The sequence below is a fragment of the Anolis sagrei genome, chromosome 1, assembly GCF_037176765.1.
Source record: "Anolis sagrei isolate rAnoSag1 chromosome 1, rAnoSag1.mat, whole genome shotgun sequence".
Taxonomy (NCBI): domain Eukaryota; kingdom Metazoa; phylum Chordata; class Lepidosauria; order Squamata; family Dactyloidae; genus Anolis; species Anolis sagrei.
The window spans coordinates 5128089-5147938 of NC_090021.1; the positions used below are offsets into that span (position 1 = coordinate 5128089).

General features: G+C 45.8%; 1 protein-coding gene across 1 annotated transcript; it reads right to left on the bottom strand.

The window, feature by feature from the left end:
• Positions 1-3715: 3715 nt before the first annotated feature.
• Positions 3716-12145, bottom strand: LOC132761662 (zinc finger protein 420-like). The gene is made up of 2 exons (XM_067460843.1): positions 12085-12145; positions 3716-7202 (listed from the first exon to the last, which is right to left on the bottom strand). Exon 2 carries the CDS (start codon positions 7016-7018, stop codon positions 5666-5668), a length of 1353 nt encoding a protein of 450 aa, XP_067316944.1. The 5' UTR covers positions 7019-7202; positions 12085-12145; the 3' UTR covers positions 3716-5665.
• Positions 12146-19850: the final 7705 nt, after the last annotated feature.

The following is a 19850-nucleotide window of genomic DNA, read 5'->3' on the forward strand; positions in this document are numbered from 1 at the left end:
AGGAAGGAAGGAGGGAGGGAGGGAAGGAAGGAAAGAAGGAAGGAAAAGGAAGGAAGGAAAAAAAAGGAAGGAAGGAAAAGGAAGGCAGGCAGGCAGGCCCTCCAGGACTCAGGAGTGGGGAGGGGGGCACACCCCAGCAGGGATTGCCTGGCCTCCCACCCCCCCCCCCCCCCACACACACACACACATTGCAAGCCCCGCACCAGCACATGGGAAGGAGGAACTAGGGCTGGGCAACCACGGAAAAATTTGTTTCTAAACTCAATTCGTTTTTAGGGTTTTTTTGCGTTTCGTTATTTAAAAGAATTCCGAAATTTTTCTTTAAAAAAGTTTGATATTTACGAAATTTCGGAAATTACGAAACAATTTCAAAACAATAACGAATCGATTCGTTAATGGCGGACGCGATTGCGCAATACGCTAAAAAAACCTCCAAATGGGACAGGGGGAACTTCTGAAGCTTCCCTCTCCCTCTGTTGTTGACTGTTGGTGTGATAAGTTATTTTTTATCACTGATAAAACAAACAGCAACCATAAAACTAGCACCAGACATACGGAAATAATAACGAAACAATTACGAAATAAATTTTAAAAATTCGTTTCAATTTTTAGTTGCTCCTGAATGGTTCAATATCGCTTCGTTATAAAAAAAAATAACGAATTAATAACGAATTACGAAATTAATGAACGAAACCGCCCAGCCCTAGGAGGAACAACACTCTCCAATCAGGAACACAAGCTGGGTCACATTCTGTTATAATTCTTATATTATTATTATTATTATTATTATTAATAATAATAATAATAACAACCATGTCAGGCTACACAGAGAAGCCATTGAAATCCACAAGCATGTGGACAATTTCAACAGAAAGGAGGAAAAACCATGAAAATGAACAAAATCTGGCTACCAGTATTTTAAAAAACTCTAAAACTACAACAGCAAAACAGCAGAGAGGAAACAACCAGGCACATCTTAACATCTCTCAACAAAAGATTCCCCCAGGCTCAGCCAGGCCTTCTAATGCTAACGAAGGTGGTCAGTTGAAACATTCACACCCAGCTCCAGCAGAGAAGAGCTCTTTACCCCACCCCAGTCATTCCACAGATATATAAACCCATTTTCCTAATTCCAACAGACCTTACTACCTCTGAGGATGCTTGCCATAGATGCAGATGAAATGTCAGGAGAAAATGCCTCTAGAACATGGCCACATAGCCCGAAAAAACCCACAAGAACCTTATTATTATTATTATTATTATTATTATTATTATTATTATTATTATTCTATGTCTTCGGGGCCTCTCCTCAGGACTGGAGGCAGAGCACAGCCTCGTTAGAACACTTGGTGTATTCCAGCATGGCAAGAAGGGGGGGGGGGGGCACACTGAATGACCCTTCCAAACCTCATACAGACTTCCCAGGAGTCTGGTGGAGTGAGTCACCTTCTGTAGAGGCTGAATGGCTATTTCTTGGGCAGGCTTGGGTCTTCCTGCATGGCAAGAGGGGGGGGGTCAGACTAGATGACCTTTGAGACCCCTTCCACATGTAATATAGACTTTTTTGCAGTTTAGTGGAGTCTCCATCTCTGGAGCTCTTTAAATCAAAGGCTGGATGGTCCTCTGTTGGGCAGACTTCAATTGTGTATCTTCCTGCCTAGGAAAAGGGGCCAGACTAGACGCCCTTGGGGGTCCCTTCCAAGACTCATATGGACTTTCTAGGAATCTGGTGGACTCTCCTTCTCTAGAGTTCTGTGAAATAGAGGCTGGGTGTTCAGGCTTGGGTTGTGTGCTTTCCTCCCTGGCAGAAGGGGTCAGACTAGATGACCTTTGGGAGGTGGTCTGTCCCGCCTCCAGGATTCTTTGCTACTCCCATGGGTCCCTATTGCCTTTTCTTCCCTCTCCCTCTTCCTCCTTTCTTAAGCCACTCACAAGTTGTGATGCCTTGGCAGCTGGTCAGGGGTGTTTCGGGGGTGCCGGTTTCCAACAGCCCTACATCTCCCAGAGGAAAGTGCTTGGCACCTGGAGCTGAAGCTCGTCCTTCCGTAGTCACTCTGCTGGTGTCTGCTGCTCATGCTTCCATTGAGACATGTTCCCCTGACATTTAAGGGAGACGGAGACAGAGAAGGGGGCACTTCCCTGCAGAGACCCTGCTAGGCGCTGTGTGTGTCGTATTTACTCGAGTCTAATGTGCCGTAGAATCTAATGAATGTAATGCACAGTTGCAGAAAGTTCCCTCTTTTTGTCACTTGGTCATTGCCTGCTGAGAATCCCTTCTTTGAACTCAAAATGTTGGAGCACTAAAAGCTTCCAGTATTGGACATTCCATAAACTATTGGAAATAAGGGTTGTTTTTTTTCGTGACACGAGCAACTTGAGAAACTGCAAGTCACTTCTGGTGTGAGGGAATTGGCCGTCTGCAAGGACATTGCCCAGGGGATGCCCAGATGTTTTGAAGTTTTATCATACTTGTGGAAGGCTTCTCTCATGTCCTCGCATTGTGGAGCTGGAGCTGACAGAGGGAGCTCATCTGTACTCTCCCCAGATTCGAACCTGTGACCTATCGGTCTCCAGTCCTGCCGGCACAAGCCTTTAACCCACTGCACAACTGGGAGCTCCGTTTGGAAATAAGTACACCATAACCTTATCGAAAAGGTAAAAATGACATCACATCTGTTTGGCAAAAGTGAATCTCCCTGAAACTGTGGAGACCACCTTTTGAAAACCACGAGTCAAGAAAAGCATGACCTCAAACTCATTCCACGGATGACAAAATGTATTGAACTGAATGGTGATTATATGGAAAAATAATGTAATCTCTATGCTATAATCCATGTAAATTTTATTCCAATATATTCATTCTTTATATCTTAAAAATATCTTGTAACCTTCCTTTCCAGATATCCTTTGTACAGCGGGAACTTCGTACTTGGAGGGAAACGAAATGAGGACGCTCATCTCTGACCTTCACCACAACGCCAGTTGATGAGCTACTGACGACTGGCACTGCTCGTTTGCTTCCGCTGGCTTCTCGCAACACAGCATTGATACCAACTTCTCCTGCGAAAATTCCCCGTGAGAGCTACATATCTTGTAACCTTACATTCCAGGTAACCCTCGTATTTAATAATTGAAGCATAAAAAATACATCAAACCCGGAGCCATGCGGCCCACATATAGGCAGAGAACAATATTCCCTTTGTCACCTTTCCTTTTCATATGGATGTTAGAAATATTAAATATTAGAATGAAGGAATACAGCTATATTAAAGGAGTCAAAATAAAAGGATAAGAACTCAAAATTAAAGCATATGCTGATGATATGGTATGCATTATAGAACAACCATTGAAAAGCATTTAAAGCTTGGTTCTTGTGGGTTTTTTCGGGCTATATGGCCATGTTCTAGAGGCATTTTCTCCTGACGTTTCGCCTGCATCTATGGCAAGCATCCTCAGAGGTAGTGAGGATGGAAATGATTAATGAGTATGGGAATGTGGAAGGATTTGAAATGAATAAAGAGAAGTTCATGTTCTTAATTAAAATTCTGTCAAAAAGCAATATCAATAAATTAGAGAACTTTACAGCTGGTAAGGAAGCCTCGAAAGTAACATACTTTGAGATAAATTACCTCTCTCTCTTATCTCAATACTTCTTGACTCTCTTAACATCCGCTCGGGAAAGCACAAGGAAATAAATTCACCATGCTACCTTGGATCAACTCCAAAGCCTAGAGTGGTTTCTTTATTGCAAATACTAAACTACAAACTATATTTACAGAAGTAAAGAAAACAGGTCCATTCACCTAGCCGTACATTGTTGGAAGCAAGAGCACGTGGTTATCAGATCTTTTGGAATGTAACTACGTCACTGGAACTCTTCAAAGTTACGCTCTAGGAATCCATCACAGCTCTATGCTTTTAAATCTTACATTATATTGCTTCATCACACAGTTGAAACTATAACAATATTTCACTACATTTAAACCCATGTTCTGACAATAACTTCTTTCAAAATAATGATCAAAAAATGTGGAAGGAGACTGAAGAAAGATGGAAAGATGGCAAAGAATTCAATTAACTTGGGTGGGGAGAATAGCGGTGATAAACATGATTATCTTACTCAAAATGCTGTTTTATTCCAAAATCTACTAATATTTAAAGGAGGGAGAATTTTCAAACATTGGGGGAAGGATTTGACTAAATTTATATGGAATGGGGAAAAAGCTAGCATTGCTTACAGAAACCTAATAGATGCCCAAGAGAGAGGGGCTTAGCGCTGCCAGACATGAAGTATGAATACGAAGTGGGAGGCTTCAGCTGGCAAAGGAAGGGGCAAGATTAGGAAACCCACAACAACCCAGTGATTCCGGCCTTGAAAGCCTTCGACAATTCGTTGTTCAAAATCGGCTTGCCCTGGCTTTGTTCTGAGGCTGAGAGAGCGTGACACAGCCAAGGTCACCCAGTGGACTTTGTGGCCAAGCGGAGATTCAGCCCCTGGTCTCCAGAGCCGCAATCCAAGGCTGGCTTTCTCCACTTCGGTTATAGTCTGTAAGCACAATGCTTTCAAAATGAGTTAGGTATTATTAGAAAGCGCTAGGCTTCAGCTGGCTAAGGAAATGGGTAAGATTAGAAAATTGAGCTTTATTCAATCTGGAGGGATATCACCTAAGGTTTGGCTGGTATGCGTATTTATGGAATGGAAAAGATGGAATTAATAAAGTTTTCCATAGACATCCCATTAGAGTCTAAGTCTATTAGCGATTTGGAAAAGATATAAGGTGGGGACGGAACAAAAAAACCCATTACGGCATGTGTAGTTATGGAATGGATCTGGAAAAGAAGATAAAAACTAGATTTCAGAGTTGTCACAAAGGGAATTTATTAATGCAGGATAAGGGTGGGGTTTTGATTTTTGTAACATTAGTTTCACACTACTTACTTACTTCCTTAGGTGGCACCAGAAGTCATGGGTGGGGGGTTTGGCAGAGTGTCATGTTGTATTTATGTGTTTACTCTATTTCTATCCCTTTCTCTACCCTGAAGGGGACTCAAGGCGGCTTTACCAATGGCAACTATTTAATGTCTTTAAAGAACAACAAATACATTTAAGTTACAATTTAAGAAATTAAAAATTTGAAGAAAAATGCACATAAAAACATATAAACATTATAATCACTATTAAAATCATGTCACCCATACTTGTAATCTGGGGCCGTTCCAAAAATCATTAATCATACATCCATTGCAAAAGGATGCATGTCTAAAAAGAGTGTCACCAACATGAAACGTTGGCAAAGTTCTGTTTTAGGGAGTCTCTCTGGGGTCAAATACTACTGCTCTTTCCAATGTGAATTCTATGTCTATGTAGCTTTGAACTCTCAGAGAAGCTCTTTCCACACTCCATTCACTGTTTCTCCTTAGTGTGGGTCCTTTGATGCGAACATAGACTTGAATTACAAGTGAAGCGTAGTCCACAATCCAGGCATTTATAGGGTTTCTCCCCAGTGTGAGTAATTTGATGTGAATGTAGAAGTTCACTCTCAGTGAAACTCTTTCCTCACTCCAGGCAGGTATCGGCTTTCTCCCCAGTGTGAATCCTTTAATGTGAATGCAGATTTGAACCCCAAGTGAAGCTCTGTCCACATTCCAGGCATGTATAGGGTTTCTACCCAGCGTGAGTCCTTTGATGTCTACGTAGATGTCCACTCTGAGTGAAGCTCTTTCCACACTCCAGGCATTTATAGGGCTTCTCCCCAGTATGAGTCCTTTGATGTGAATGCAGATTTGAACCCTGAGTGAAGCTCTGTCCACACTCCAGGCATGTATAGGGTTTTTCCCCAGTGTGAGTCCTTTGATGTCCATGTAGATTTCCATTGTTACTGAAGCTCTGTCCACACTCCAGGCATTTATAGGGTTTCTCCCCAGTGTGAGTCCTTTTATGCACATGTAGATTTGAATTATGAGTGAAGCTCTTTCCACACTCCAGGCATTTATAGGGTTTCTCCCCAGTGTGAGTCCTTTGATGTGAACGCAGCCTTGAACCCTGAGTGAAGCTCTGACTACACTCCAGGCATTTATAGGGTTTCTCCCCAGTGTGAGTCCTTTGATGTAAACGCAGACTTGAACCCTGAGTGAAGCTCTGTCCACAGTCCAGGCATGTATAAGGTTTCTCCCCAGTGTGAGTTCTTTGATGTCTATGTAGACTTGAATTATCAATGAAGCTCTGTCCACACTTCAGGCATTTAAAAGATTTTTCCCCAGTGTGAGTCCTTTGATGTCTACGTAGATTTCCATTGATGTTGAAGCTCTGTCCACACTCCAGGCATTTATAGGGTTTCTCCCCAGTGTGAGTCCTTTGATGCACATGTAGACTTCCACTGTCAGTGAAGCTCTTTCCACACTCCAGGCATTTATAGGGTTTCTCTCCTGTATGTATCCTTTGATGCAAACGTAGACCTGAATTCTGAGAGAAGCTCTGTCCACACGCCAGGCATTTATAGGGTTTCTCCCCAGTATGAGTCCTTTCATGCTGTCGTAGACTTCTATTCTCAGAGAAGCTAAGTCCACACTCCAAACATTTAAAAGGTTTCTTCCCAGTGTGAGTTTTTTGATGCACATATAGACCTGAATTACGAGTGAAGCTTTTTCCACACTCCAGGCATGCATAGGGTTTCTCCCCAGTGTGAATTCTTTGATGCACATGTAGACCTGAATTACGAGTGAAGCTTTTTCCACACTCCAGGCATGCATAGGGTTTCTCCCCAGTATGAGTCCTTTCATGCAGTCGTAGACTTCCATTCTCAGTGAAGATCTTTCCATACTCCAAGCATTTATAGGGTTTCTCCCCAGTATGTGTTCTTTGATGTCTATGTAGATATGAACGATGACTGAAGCTCTGTCCACACTCCAGACACTTATAGGGCTTCTTCCCAGTGTGGGTCCTTTCATGTTGCTGCAGATGATCCCTCCGAGTAAAACTCTTTCCACACTCCAGGCATTTAAATGCTTTCTCCTCCATGTCAATAGTGATAAGGATGTTGAATTGCAATACAGATAGTTGGCGCTACTTTTTTCCCCTTTCTTATCTGTAACTGAAGTCAGGAATCGGCAAGATCATCACCTTGAGATTCTTTCTTCCTTCTTCCTATATTAATGGTTTCCTTACTGCACGCAAGAGTTGGCTCCACAGAATCCTCATTTCCCTGGTGAAGAAAGAAGCAAAAGATCAGGGATGAAATCCAGAAACCTTCTTTACCTGCAAGCCTTTTCCCCCTTTTCCCTTCATGGGTCATGTTGAAAATGGGAATACCAAGAAATGCAGAAATCGGGGTCTCACGCACATACACAGATGCCAACAAAGGCAACCACTGATTCTTAAACAAGGGAAAGAATCCAGAAAGAAAAAAGAAAAGGAAAGAATGGAGAATTAAAAGAATTAATGATAGAAGGAAGAAAGGGTGATGCCTAATATTTATCTCCCTTTGGCAAGATAAAGCAGGGTATAAATATAATACTAATAATACTAACACTACTAATAATAATAATTTTACTTATAAGTCTTTCAGACAAAAATAATGCCAACACTTATATTTGGGGCTGAAATTTGGGGGCACATCAATTGGACCAAGATGGAAGCCTTCCAAGTGAAGCAGCTACGCACCCTCCTGGGCCTTTCCAGAACAACGCTGAAGGCGGTGGTAAGGGGGGAGCAAGGAATGCCCCCAGTCAAAGCTCAAATACTAATGAGACACTTCAATTACTCCTCAAAAATAAACCAGACAAATCCCAATAGACTTCCACGCCTATGTCTAGAAGACCAAGTCCAGCGTGACCAAAAGGCATCATGGAGAGTGGCTCTAAATAATGAGTTTGCTAAAATCGGCCTTCCTTTTCCATTTTTGAATGATCTAGGACCTAAGGCAAAACAAGGGCTCATGCAACGCACTCGAGATATCTATGCTCAACCAGACCTAGCAAGAATAGGTAGGTCTACTGCCACAAGGTTTTTAGCTTCTCACAAAAGAAATCTTCATTTAGAACACAATCTGACTATCCCACTTCCGTTTCCCTGAAGAATATATACTAGGGCTAGGTTTGAACAACTAGGTATTATGATGCAAACTGGGCATTAGTGTAACATCCCAAGAAGTGAGAGGTTCTGTGTATGGGGAGAACAAACAGTGGAAGATATTGAGCATTTCTAAATGGACTGTCCAGCATATGCTTCCCTCCAGTAACATAACAAGGAAGGAAAGACAAGCCATGAGAGACCTCAACTCAGATCCAGATACCACCATTCTCCCAGCAGACAAGGGGAATGCCTCAGTAATCATGGATACAGAACAATTCAAGGAGAAGATCAGAAAACTCCTGGATCCTACGATATACAGAAAACTTAAACAAGACCCAACTTCCAAAATAACCAGGAAAACCAACACTCTGATTAAGAACTCCTCAATCAACTTTGACATACGACAACAGCTATGTAATCGGAAGCCCTTCCACCTAGGCTTTACGGACTCCCAAAAATCCATAAGGACTCCACCCCACTCAGACCCATCGTGAGTGCCATTGGATCCCCCATATATGACTTGGCAAAATTTCTTCCTGCACAGTTACAAAGCCATATTGGGCTCACTACACACTACATCAAGGACTCAGCCCACTTCATAGAAAAAAAATCAGCAATCTCAAGCTAAATACAAACGACAAACTGATCAGCTTCGATGTGGTGTCTCCATTTCCCATGGTCCTGGTAGCAGACACCATTGCACTAATCAACCAGAGCTTCCCAGAAGACATTACAGCTCTGTTTCACCATTGCCTCACCACCAGCTACTTTCAGTGGGACAAGGATTTCTACGAACAGAAAGATGGAGTAGCTATAGGGAGCCCTCTCAGCCTGGTCATAGTTACTTTCTACATGGAACACTTTGAAAAACAAGCCCTGGAAACAGCAACCAAAAAGCCCACAATATGGTTCAGATATGTGGATGACACTTTCACCATTTGGAGCCATGGAGAAGAAGAACTCAACAGGTTCCTGGGCCATCTTAACAGCATCCACCCAAACATCCAGTTCACCATGGAAAAAGAAAATGAAGGAAGACTGCCTTGTCTAGATGTCCTAGTCATCCGCAAACCAGATCAACAATTGGGTCACACCGTTTACAGAAAACCCACACACACAGATAGATATCTACATAAAAACTCCAACCATCACCCAAATCAAAAAAGAAGCACCATTAAAGCCTTGGCAGACCGTGCAAAAAGAATCTGCGAAGCCCACCTCCTCCAAGATGAACTGAACCACCTCAACTGGGCTCTCCAGGCCAATGGAGACTCCACCTCAGACATCAGAAGAGCCGCAAGACCGAGAACAAGCCACGAGAGTCAAGACAAAGATCCACCCAGAGGAAAAGTGCTCTTGCCATACATCAAGGGAACCACTGACCACATAGGAAAGCTGATGAGGAAACACAACATACAAACTATCTATAGACCCACCAAGAAAATCCAACAAATGCTACGTTCAGCAAAGGACAAGAGGGATCCTCTCACTTCTGCAGGAGTCTACCGTATACCATGCAGCTGTGGACAAGTCTACCTAGGGACCACCAAACACAGCATTGCCCAAACACATATCAAGGAACATAGAAGACACTGCAGACTGATTTAGCCAGAGAAGTCAGCCATAGCAGAGCACCTGGTGAACCAACCTGGACACAGCATATTATTTGAGAACACAGAAATGCTGGACCATTCTAACAACCACCATGTCAGACTACACAGAGAAGCCATTGAAATCCACAAGCATGTGGACAATTTCAACAGAAAGGAGGAAACCATGAAAATGAAAAAAAAAAATCTGGCCACCAGTATTTTAAAAACCTTCTAAAATTACAACAGCAAAACAACAGAGAGGAAACAATCAGGGACATCTAATCACATCTCAACAAAAGATTGCCCCAGGCACTGCCAGGCCATCCATCAAATGCTAATCAACCTACAACAACCTATTTGTGTATATTTATGTGTGTTTGCGTATATATATGTGGTATTGTGCATGCTTTGTAATGCATTTTTTAATTTTTTTGGCTTTTAAGTCTCTTATGCTGTGTTTTTCAGTGTTTTTATGAGTGAGTCACTTGTTGGCCTGTTAGGTGTCTTGTATCCAAATTTGGTGTCAATTCGTCCAGAGGTTTTTGGGTTATATCAATCCCACAAACTAATATTACATTTTATAGAGAGAGAGGGAGAGGGAGAGAGAGAGAGAGAAGGTTTTACTCTGACATGTCCAGCTCTGGGGGTTGGTGTTCATCTTCATTTCTAAGCTGACAAGCTGTAATTGTCTGTAGACACCTCCAAGGTCATGTGGCTGGCATGACTACATGGAGCGTCGTTACCTTCCCACCTGGAGTGGTACCTATTGACCTACTGATCGACTCACATTTGAATGTTTTTGAACTGCTAGATTGGCAGAAGCTGGGATTAACAGCAGGAACTCATGCCGCTCCTCAAATCTGAACCTGCGACCTTTCGATCGGCAAGTTCAGCAGCTCAGCAGTTTAACCCACAGTGCTACCCACTATTATCAATATAAATATGTATTTTTAAACCATATTTTATTACGATATAAACACAAATCAGCAAACCATATTCCAAATGTCACAAGCATAAATCCCGAGTAATTCAACAAACATTAATGGCATTACGCTAGTTTATACTGCAATATATATTTTATATATTTCTAAATATATTTATGTTTTCCTCCCTCCCTCCTCAACCACAGCATATTTCTACTAATCTTGCAGATCCAGCCACTGGTGATGTCTTTGTATTTTTTGTTTGATGTGATTGTTGGCTCCCCCATTTTTCACCCAGTTGAAGTAGACCTTCCATCGATTCGTAATGTCATTTTGTTTGCCCATTCTTGTTGCTTACTTAGCCATAATTACTCATAATATAGAAATATGTATGTGTGTGTGTATATATATAAACTTTCAAAAAGATTGCCTTTGCCTAGTGCAGTGGTTCTCAACCTGGGGTCCCCAGATGTTTTTGGCCTTCAACTCCCAGAAATTCTAACAGCTGGTAAACTGACTGGGATTTCTGGGAGTTGTAGGCAAAAAACATCTGGGGACCCCAGGTTGAGAACCACTGGCCTAGCGTTATCTCCTCTTAACGGTTGGCGGGGACGAGGGACAAGGCCTTCTCGGTGGTGACCCCTCGGCTGTGGAACGCCCTCCCCACAGACATCAAATTGGCTCCCTCATTAATGGCATTTCAGAAGAAAGTGAAAACCTTGTTATTTGAACAGGCGAATTACAATGAATTATAGAATCATAGAATCATAGAATCAAAGAGTTGGAAGAGACCTCATGGGCCATCCAGTCCAACCCCCTGCCAAGAAGCAGGAATATTGCATTCAAATCACCCCTGACAAATGGCCATCCAGCCTCTGCTTAAAAGCTTCCAAAGAAGGAGCCTCCACCACACTCCCTCCGGGGCAGAGAGTTCCACTGCTGAACGGTTCTCACAGTCAGGAAGTTCTTCCTAATGTTCAGATGGAATCTCCTCTCTTGTAGTTTGAAGCCATTGTTCCGCGTCCTAGTCTCCAAGGAAGCAGAAAACAAGCTTGCTCCCTCCTCCTCCCTGTGGCTTCCTCTCACATATTTATACATGGCTATCATATCTCCTCTCAGCCTTCTCTTCTTCAGGCTAAACATGCCCAGTTCCCTAAGCCGCTCCTCATAGGGCTTGTTCTCCAGACCCTTGATCATTTTAGTCGCCCTCCTCTGGACACATTCCAGCTTGTCAATATCTCTCTTGAATTGTGGTGCCCAGAATTGGACACAATATTCCAAGGCCTCCCTCCCTCCCCGGCTGCCTGCCTGCCTGCCTTTGGGCCTCGTGATCCAGCCCTGCCCGCAGCACAAAGGAGGCCAAAGAGGCAGGAGAGGAATCCCTGGCCCGCCTCAGCCTGCCTTGGTCGAGTGGGGAGAGGCCCAAAGGGGTCCCGGATGGGAAACACAGGAGGAGGAGGGCCAAGGAGGCTCCACAACAACAAACAACCACTCTCACCTCCTTCTTCCTTCCTTCCTTGTCTTCCTCGCAAAAATGGCGGCTGCGCAGGGGGCGTGGCCTGGGTGACGACGCGCCTCTATGACGCAAAGTAGGCGTGGCCACATGACTTACAGAAGGGGCGGGGCCTGCGCGGCAAAAGGGGGCGTGGCTGGACGGCCTTTGGGTCTCCCCTCCTCCCACTCTGGGCTCCTTCCTTCCTTCTCTCTCCTGCCAGGCTTCCTTGGTTGCAGGGAAGGTGCTGCCCTCCCTTCTCCATTGGGAGGACCAAGCAGCTCCCAAGCCCAGGCTAGTAGGGATCATTCCCAGGCTCAACACTCAGGAGGAGAGAGAGAGAGAGAGGGAGGGAGGGGTGGCCAGGCTCCCAGAACAGCCATCATAACAACTCCACGTGGTCCCCCACCATTCTGGCTCTGCCTGGCCTGAGTCCCCTAGAGGCCCCCACCCACTCTTTCCTGGCTGGCCTGCGAGGCTGAGCAGGGACAGCCCTGGATGGGGCTTGGGTGGGAGCCCCCAGAGGGAGGGAGGGAAGCCCAGCTGCTCCCAGCCAAGGGAGGAAGGAAGGCCACCCAGGAGTCAGGAGTGAGGGGGGGGGGGGAGACCCCAGGAGGGTTTGCCTGGCTTCCCTTCCCCCCACATGCAAGCCCCACACAAGCACACAGGAAGGAGGAACAACTGCATAAATATGTGAGAGGAAGCCACAGGGAGGAGGAGGGAGCAAGCTTGTCTTCTGCTTCCCTGGAGACTAGGGCGCAAGGGAACAATGGCTTCAAACTACAAGAGAGGAGATTCCACCTGAACACGAGGAAGAACTTCCTGACTGACTGTGAGAGCCGTTCAGCAGTGGAACTCTCTGCCCCGGAGGGAGTGTGGTGGAGGTTCCTTCTTTGGAAGCTTTTAAGCAGAGGCTGGATGGCCATCTGTCAGGGGTGATTTGAATGCAATATTCCTGCTTCTTGGCAGAATGGGGTTGGACTGGATGAGGGCCCAGGAGGTCTCTTCCAACTCTAGGATTCTATGATTCTATGAACACTCTCCAGTCAGGAACAGAAGCTGGGTCACATTCTGGTACTTATTATCATTATTATTATTATTATTATTATTTTATGACTTCTATTACTACTATAGGACCCCCGGTGGCGCCCACCCACTCAGGGCTTCTCTCCTTCCTTCCTTCCTTCCTTCCTTCCTTCCTTCCTTCCTTCCTTCTCTCTCCTGCCAGGCTTCTTTGTCTGCAGGGAAGGTGCTGCCCTCCCTTCTCCCTTGTGAGGCTCAAGCAGCTCAAAGCCCAGACTAGGGATCATTCCCAGGCTCAACACTCAGGGGGAGAGAGAGGGGGGGGGTGGCCATGGTCCCGGAACAGCCACCATAACAACACCACGTGGTCCACCACCATTCTGGCTCTGCCTGGCCTGAGTCCCCTGGAGGCCCCCACCCGCTCTTTCCTGGCTGGCCTGCGAGGCTGAGCAGGGACAGCCCTGGGGGAGGGGGACATGGGTGGGAGGTCCCCAGGAGCCCCCAGAGGGAGGGAAGCCCTGCTGCTCCCACCCAAGGAACGAAAGAAGGAAGGAAGGCCACCCAGGAGTCAGGAGTGGGGGGGGGACCCCAGGAGAGCCTGCCTGGCCTCCCTCCCCCCCCCCCCCCCATGCAAGCACACAGGGAGGAACAACACTCTCCAGTCAGGAACTGAAGCTGGGTCACATTCTCTTACTTATTATCATTATTACTATTACTATTATTATTATTATTTTATGACTTCTATTACTACTATAGGGCCCCCGGTGGCGCAGTGGGTTAAAGCCATTGGGGGCCCCTCCCTCCCTCCCACCCACCCACCCACTCAGGGCTCCTCTCCTTCCTTCCTCCCTCCCTCCCTCCCTCCCTCCCTCCCTCCTTCCTTCCTTCCTTCCTTCCTTCCTTCTCTCTCCTGCCAGGCTTCTTTGTCTGCAGGGAAGGTGCTGCCCTCTCTTCTCCATTGGGAGGCTCAAGCAGCTCCCAAGCCCAGACTAGGGATCATTCCCAGGCTCAACACTCAGGAGGAGAGAGAGAGAGGGAGGGAGGGAGGGAGGGAGGGGTGGCCAAGGTCCCAGAAGAGCCATCATAACAACACCACGTGGTCCACCACCATTCTGGGTCTGCCTGGCCTGAGTCCCCTGGAGGGGGGCCCTCCCTCCCTCCCTCCCACTCTTGGCTTCTCTCCTTCCTTCCTTCCTTCCTTCCTTCCTTCCTTCCTTCCTTCCTTCCTTCCTTCCTTCTCTCTCCTGCCAGGCTTCTTTGTCTGCAGGGAAGGTGCTGCCCTCCCTTCTCCATTGGGAGGCTCAAGCAGCTCCCAAGCCCAGACTAGGGATCATTCCCAGGCTCAACACTCAGGAGGAGAGAGAGAGAGGGAGGGAGGGAGGGAGGGAGGGGTGGCCAAGGTCCCAGAAGAGCCATCATAACAACACCACGTGGTCCACCACCATTCTGGGTCTGCCTGGCCTGAGTCCCCTGGAGGGGGGCCCTCCCTCCCTCCCTCCCACTCTTGGCTTCTCTCCTTCCTTCCTTCCTTCCTTCCTTCCTTCCTTCCTTCCTTCCTTCCTTCCTTCCTTCCTTCTCTCTCCTGCCAGGCTTCTTTGTCTGCAGGGAAGGTGCTGCCCTCCCTTCTCCATTGGGAGGCTCAAGCAGCTCCCAAGCCCAGACTAGGGATCATTCCCAGGCTCAACACTCAGGAGGAGAGAGAGAGAGGGAGGGAGGGAGGGAGGGGTGGCCAAGGTCCCAGAACAGCCATCATAACAACACCACGTGGTCCACCACCATTCTGGGTCTGCCTGGCCTGAGTCCCCTGGAGGGGGGCCCTCCCTCCCTCCCACTCTTGGCTTCTCTCCTTCCTTCCTTCCTTCCTTCCTTCCTTCCTTCCTTCTTTCCTTCTCTCTCCTGCCAGGCTTCTTTGTCTGCAGGGAAGGTGCTGCCCTCCCTTCTCCATTGGGAGGCTCAAGCAGCTCCCAAGCCCAGACTAGGGATCATTCCCAGGCTCAACACTCAGGAGGAGAGAGAGAGAGGGAGGGAGGGAGGGAGGGAGGGGTGGCCAAGGTCCCAGAAGAGCCATCATAACAACACCACGTGGTCCACCACCATTCTGGGTCTGCCTGGCCTGAGTCCCCTGGAGGGGGGCCCTCCCTCCCTCCCTCCCACTCTTGGCTTCTCTCCTTCCTTCCTTCCTTCCTTCCTTCCTTCCTTCCTTCCTTCCTTCCTTCTCTCTCCTGCCAGGCTTCTTTGTCTGCAGGGAAGGTGCTGCCCTCCCTTCTCCATTGGGAGGCTCAAGCAGCTCCCAAGCCCAGACTAGGGATCATTCCCAGGCTCAACACTCAGGAGGAGAGAGAGAGAGGGAGGGAGGGAGGGAGGGAGGGGTGGCCAAGGTCCCAGAACAGCCATCATAACAACACCACGTGGTCCACCACCATTCTGGGTCTGCCTGGCCTGAGTCCCCTGGAGGGGGGCCCTCCCTCCCTCCCACTCTTGGCTTCTCTCCTTCCTTCCTTCCTTCCTTCCTTCCTTCCTTCCTTCCTTCCTTCCTTCCTTCTCTCTCCTGCCAGGCTTCTTTGTCTGCAGGGAAGGTGCTGCCCTCCCTTCTCCATTGGGAGGCTCAAGCAGCTCCCAAGCCCAGACTAGGGATCATTCCCAGGCTCAACACTCAGGAGGAGAGAGAGAGAGGGAGGGAGGGAGGGAGGGGTGGCCAAGGTCCCAGAACAGCCATCATAACAACACCACGTGGTCCACCACCATTCTGGGTCTGCCTGGCCTGAGTCCCCTGGAGGGGGGCCCTCCCTCCCTCCCACTCTTGGCTTCTCTCCTTCCTTCCTTCCTTCCTTCCTTCCTTCCTTCCTTCTTTCCTTCTCTCTCCTGCCAGGCTTCCTTGTCTGCAGGGAAGGTGCTGCCCTCCCTTCTCCATTGGGAGGCTCAAGCAGCTCCCAAGTCCAGACTAGGGATCATTCCCAGGCTCAACACTCAGGAGGAGAGAGAGAGGGAGGGAGGGAGGGAGGGAGGGGTGGCCAAGGTCCCAGAAGAGCCATCATAACAACTCCACGTGGTCCACCCCCATTCTGGGTCTGCCTGGCCTGGAAAATAAGGTTACAAGATATTTTAAAAATAAAAATCATCACGAGATCGTTTAATTTTATGGAGAGGACGTAATGTCAGGAGGGCATGTGGCAAAATGGGTACAGAATTCCAACTGCGGAAGGACGGAAATTCACAATGAAGACAGAAATGGGCAGCTGTCCGTTGTGACTGATGACCTGGCTGAAAAAGGTGGCGGGAGATTTCTATGACACAGGCATCAAAAACCCGTCCCGTAGATGACAAAACGTATTGAAGCGCATGGCGATTGTGTACAAAAATAATGTAATACCTATGCTATAATCCATCTAACTTTTATTTAACTATATCCATTCTTTGTATTTTAAAAAAATATTGTAACCTTACTTTCCAAATATCCCTCAAAAAGCACAGACTTCACACTTGGAGGGAAACGGAATAAGGACGCTCATCTCTGACCTTCACCACAATGCCAGTGGATGAACTACTGACGACTGGCACTGGCTTCTCGCTACACGGCATTGATACCAGTTTCTCACATCAAAATTCCCCGTAAGAGCTACATGCCTTGTGACTTTACTTTTCAGATAACCCTCGTATTTAATAACTGAAACATAAAAATTAAAATCAAACTCGGACCCATGCGACCCACATATAGGCAGAAAACAATACGCCCTTTGTCACTTTTCCTTTCCATATAGATGTTAGAAATATTAAATATTAGCATTAAGGAAGACAGCTGTATTAAAGGAGAGAAAATAAAGCTTGATGGAAATGATTAATGAGTATGAGAATGTGGAAGGATTTAAGATGAATAAAGAGAAGCTCATGTTCTTAATTAAAATTCTGTCAAAAAGCAATATCAATATATTAGAGAATTTTTCAGCTGGTAAGGAAGCCACGAAAGTTACATATTTGAGGATTATGGCTAACCAACAAAAATAACTGTTGATTTATTGAGATAAATTACCTCTCTTTCTTACCCCAATAGTTCTTGACACTCCAGCCTCTGCTTGGAAAGCACAAGGAAAATAAATTCACCATGCTTCCTTGGATCAACTCCAAAGCCTAGAGTGGTTTCTTTATTGCAAATACTAAACTACAAACTATATACTATTTACAGAAGTAAAGAAAACACGTCTGTTCACTCAGCTGTACATCTTTCAAAATAATTATGAAAAGATGTGGAAGAAAATTGAAGAAAATTTGAAAAGATGGCAAAGAATTCAATTAACTTGGGTGGGGAGAATAGCGGTGATAAACATGATTATCTTACTCAAAATGCTGTTTTATTCCAAAATCTACTAATATTTAAAGGAGGGAGAATTTTCAAACATTGGGGGAAGGATTTGACTAAATTTATATGGAATGGGGAAAAAGCTAGCATTGCTGACAAGAACCTAATAGATGCCCAAGAGAGAGGGGCTTAGCGCTGCCAGACATGAAGTATGAATACGAAGTGGGAGGCTTCAGCTGGCTAAAGGAAGGGGCAAGATTAGGAAACACACAACAACCCAGTGATTCCGGCCTTGAAAGCCTTCGACAATACATTGTTCAAAATCTGCTTGCCCTGGCTTTGTTCTGAGGCTGAGAGAGCGTGACACAGCCAAGGTCACCCAGTGGACTTCGTGGCCAAGCGGAGATTCAGCCCCTGGTCTCCAGAGCCGCAATCCAAGGCTCGCTTTCTCCACTTCGGTTATAGTCTGGAAGCACAATGCTTTCAAAATGAGTTAGGTATTATTAGAAAGCGCTAGGCTTCAGCTGGCTAAAGGAAGGGGTAAGAGTAGAAAATTGAGCTTTACTCAACCTGGAGGGATATGACCTAAGATTTGGCTGGCATGCATATTTATGGAATGGACAAGATGGCATTAATAAAGTTTTCCATAAACATCCCATAAGAGTAAAAAAACTATTATGTATATGACTTCTGGAAGCAACGTTAAATACATCAAAGTTAGGGAAGAATGATTGGTTTCGCTGTTGTTGTTCATTCATTCAGTCGTCTCCGACTCTTCGTGACCTCGTGGACCATCCCATGCCAGAGCTCCCTGTCGGCCGTCACCACCCCCAACTCCTTCAAGGTCAGTCCAGTCACTTCAAGGATGCCATCCACCCATCTTGCCCTTGGTCGGCCCCTCTTCCTTTTACCTATTGGTGGTTTCGCTACCACCAATTATATATTTTAAAAAGATAATAAAGTAGGATTCACTAAAAGAAAATTGGAATAGGAGAATATTTTAGAGAAGAATAAGGGATTTGTTTCCAGATTATATAGGGACGTATTAGAATACAACCTAGAAGATAATCCAACAAAAGGATAATAGCAAAATCTTGGAAAGGAGAAAAAGAGCGATTGCTAAAGGACTGGAGAGAAAGAAGTATGGGAATATCTCCCAAAGGCCAAACTATCCCACGACATACGGGGAGGAAAGAAGGAAGATTTTGTTAAGAAATGGAGGCTTGCATTTGGAGATCGAGAGAGAAGAGAAAAACTAGATTTTGGTGTTGTCACAAAGGGAGTTTATTAATGCAGGATAAGGGTGGGTTTTTGTGACATTAGTTTCATACTCGGTGGCAGTGGGGGTCCCATGAGTGGGGGATTCGGCAGAATGGCATGTTTTATTTATGTGTTTATTTCTATCCCCCCTTTCTCTGCCCCGAAGGAGACTCAAGGCGGCTTTACAAATGGCAACTATTTGATGCCTTTAGAGAACAACAATTAAATACATTCAAGTTAACATTTAAATAATTAAATTTGAGTTAAAATGCACATTAAAACATATATATAAACATTATAATCATTATTAGAATCATAGAATCAAAGAGTTGGAAGAGACCTCCTGGGCCATCCAGTCCAACCCCATTCTGCCAAGAAGCAGGAATATTGCATTCAAATCACCCCTTACAGATGGCCATCCAGCCTCTGCTTAAAAGCTTCCAAAGAAGGAGCCTCCACCACACTCCGGGGCAGAGAGTTCCACTGCTGAACGGCTCTCACAGTCAGGAAGTTCTTCCTCATGTTCAGATGGAATCTCCTCTCTTGTAGTTTGAAGCCATTGTTCCATTGCGTCCTAGTCTCCAGGGAAGCAGAAAACAAGCTTGCTCCCTCCTCCCTGTGGCTTCCTCTCACATATTTATACATGGCTATCATATCTCCTCTCAGCCTTCTCTTCTTCAGGCTAAACATGCCCAGTTCCCTAAGCCGCTCCTCATAGGGCTTGTTCTCCAGACCCTTGATCATTTGAGTCGCCCTCCTCTGGACACATTCCAGCTTGTCAATATCTCTCTTGAATTGTGGTGCCCAGAATTGGACACAATATTCCAGGCGTGGTCTAACCAAAGCAGAATAGAGGGGTAGCATTACTTCCCTAGATCTAGACACTAGGCTCCTCTTGATGCAGGCCAAAATCCCATTGGCTTTTTTTGCCGCCACATCACATTGTTGGCTCATGTTTAACTTGTTGTCCACGAGGACTCCAAGATCTTTTTCACACGTACTGCTCTCAAGCCAGGCATTGTCCCCCATTCTGTATCTTTGCATTTCATTAAAATCATTATTTTATGATTTTAAAATAATTAAAATGAAAAAAGATTTCATTATTAAAATTACGCCATCCATAGTTGTGATCTGGGGCCATTCCAAAAGTCATTAATCATACATGCATTATGTGTATCTGATTATCTTTACTTAT

Coding starts and splice junctions, on each gene's coding strand:
- LOC132761662 (XM_067460843.1), bottom strand. CDS start 7,018: ATGGAGGAGAAAGCATTTAAATGCCTGGAGTGTGGAAAGAGTTTTACT.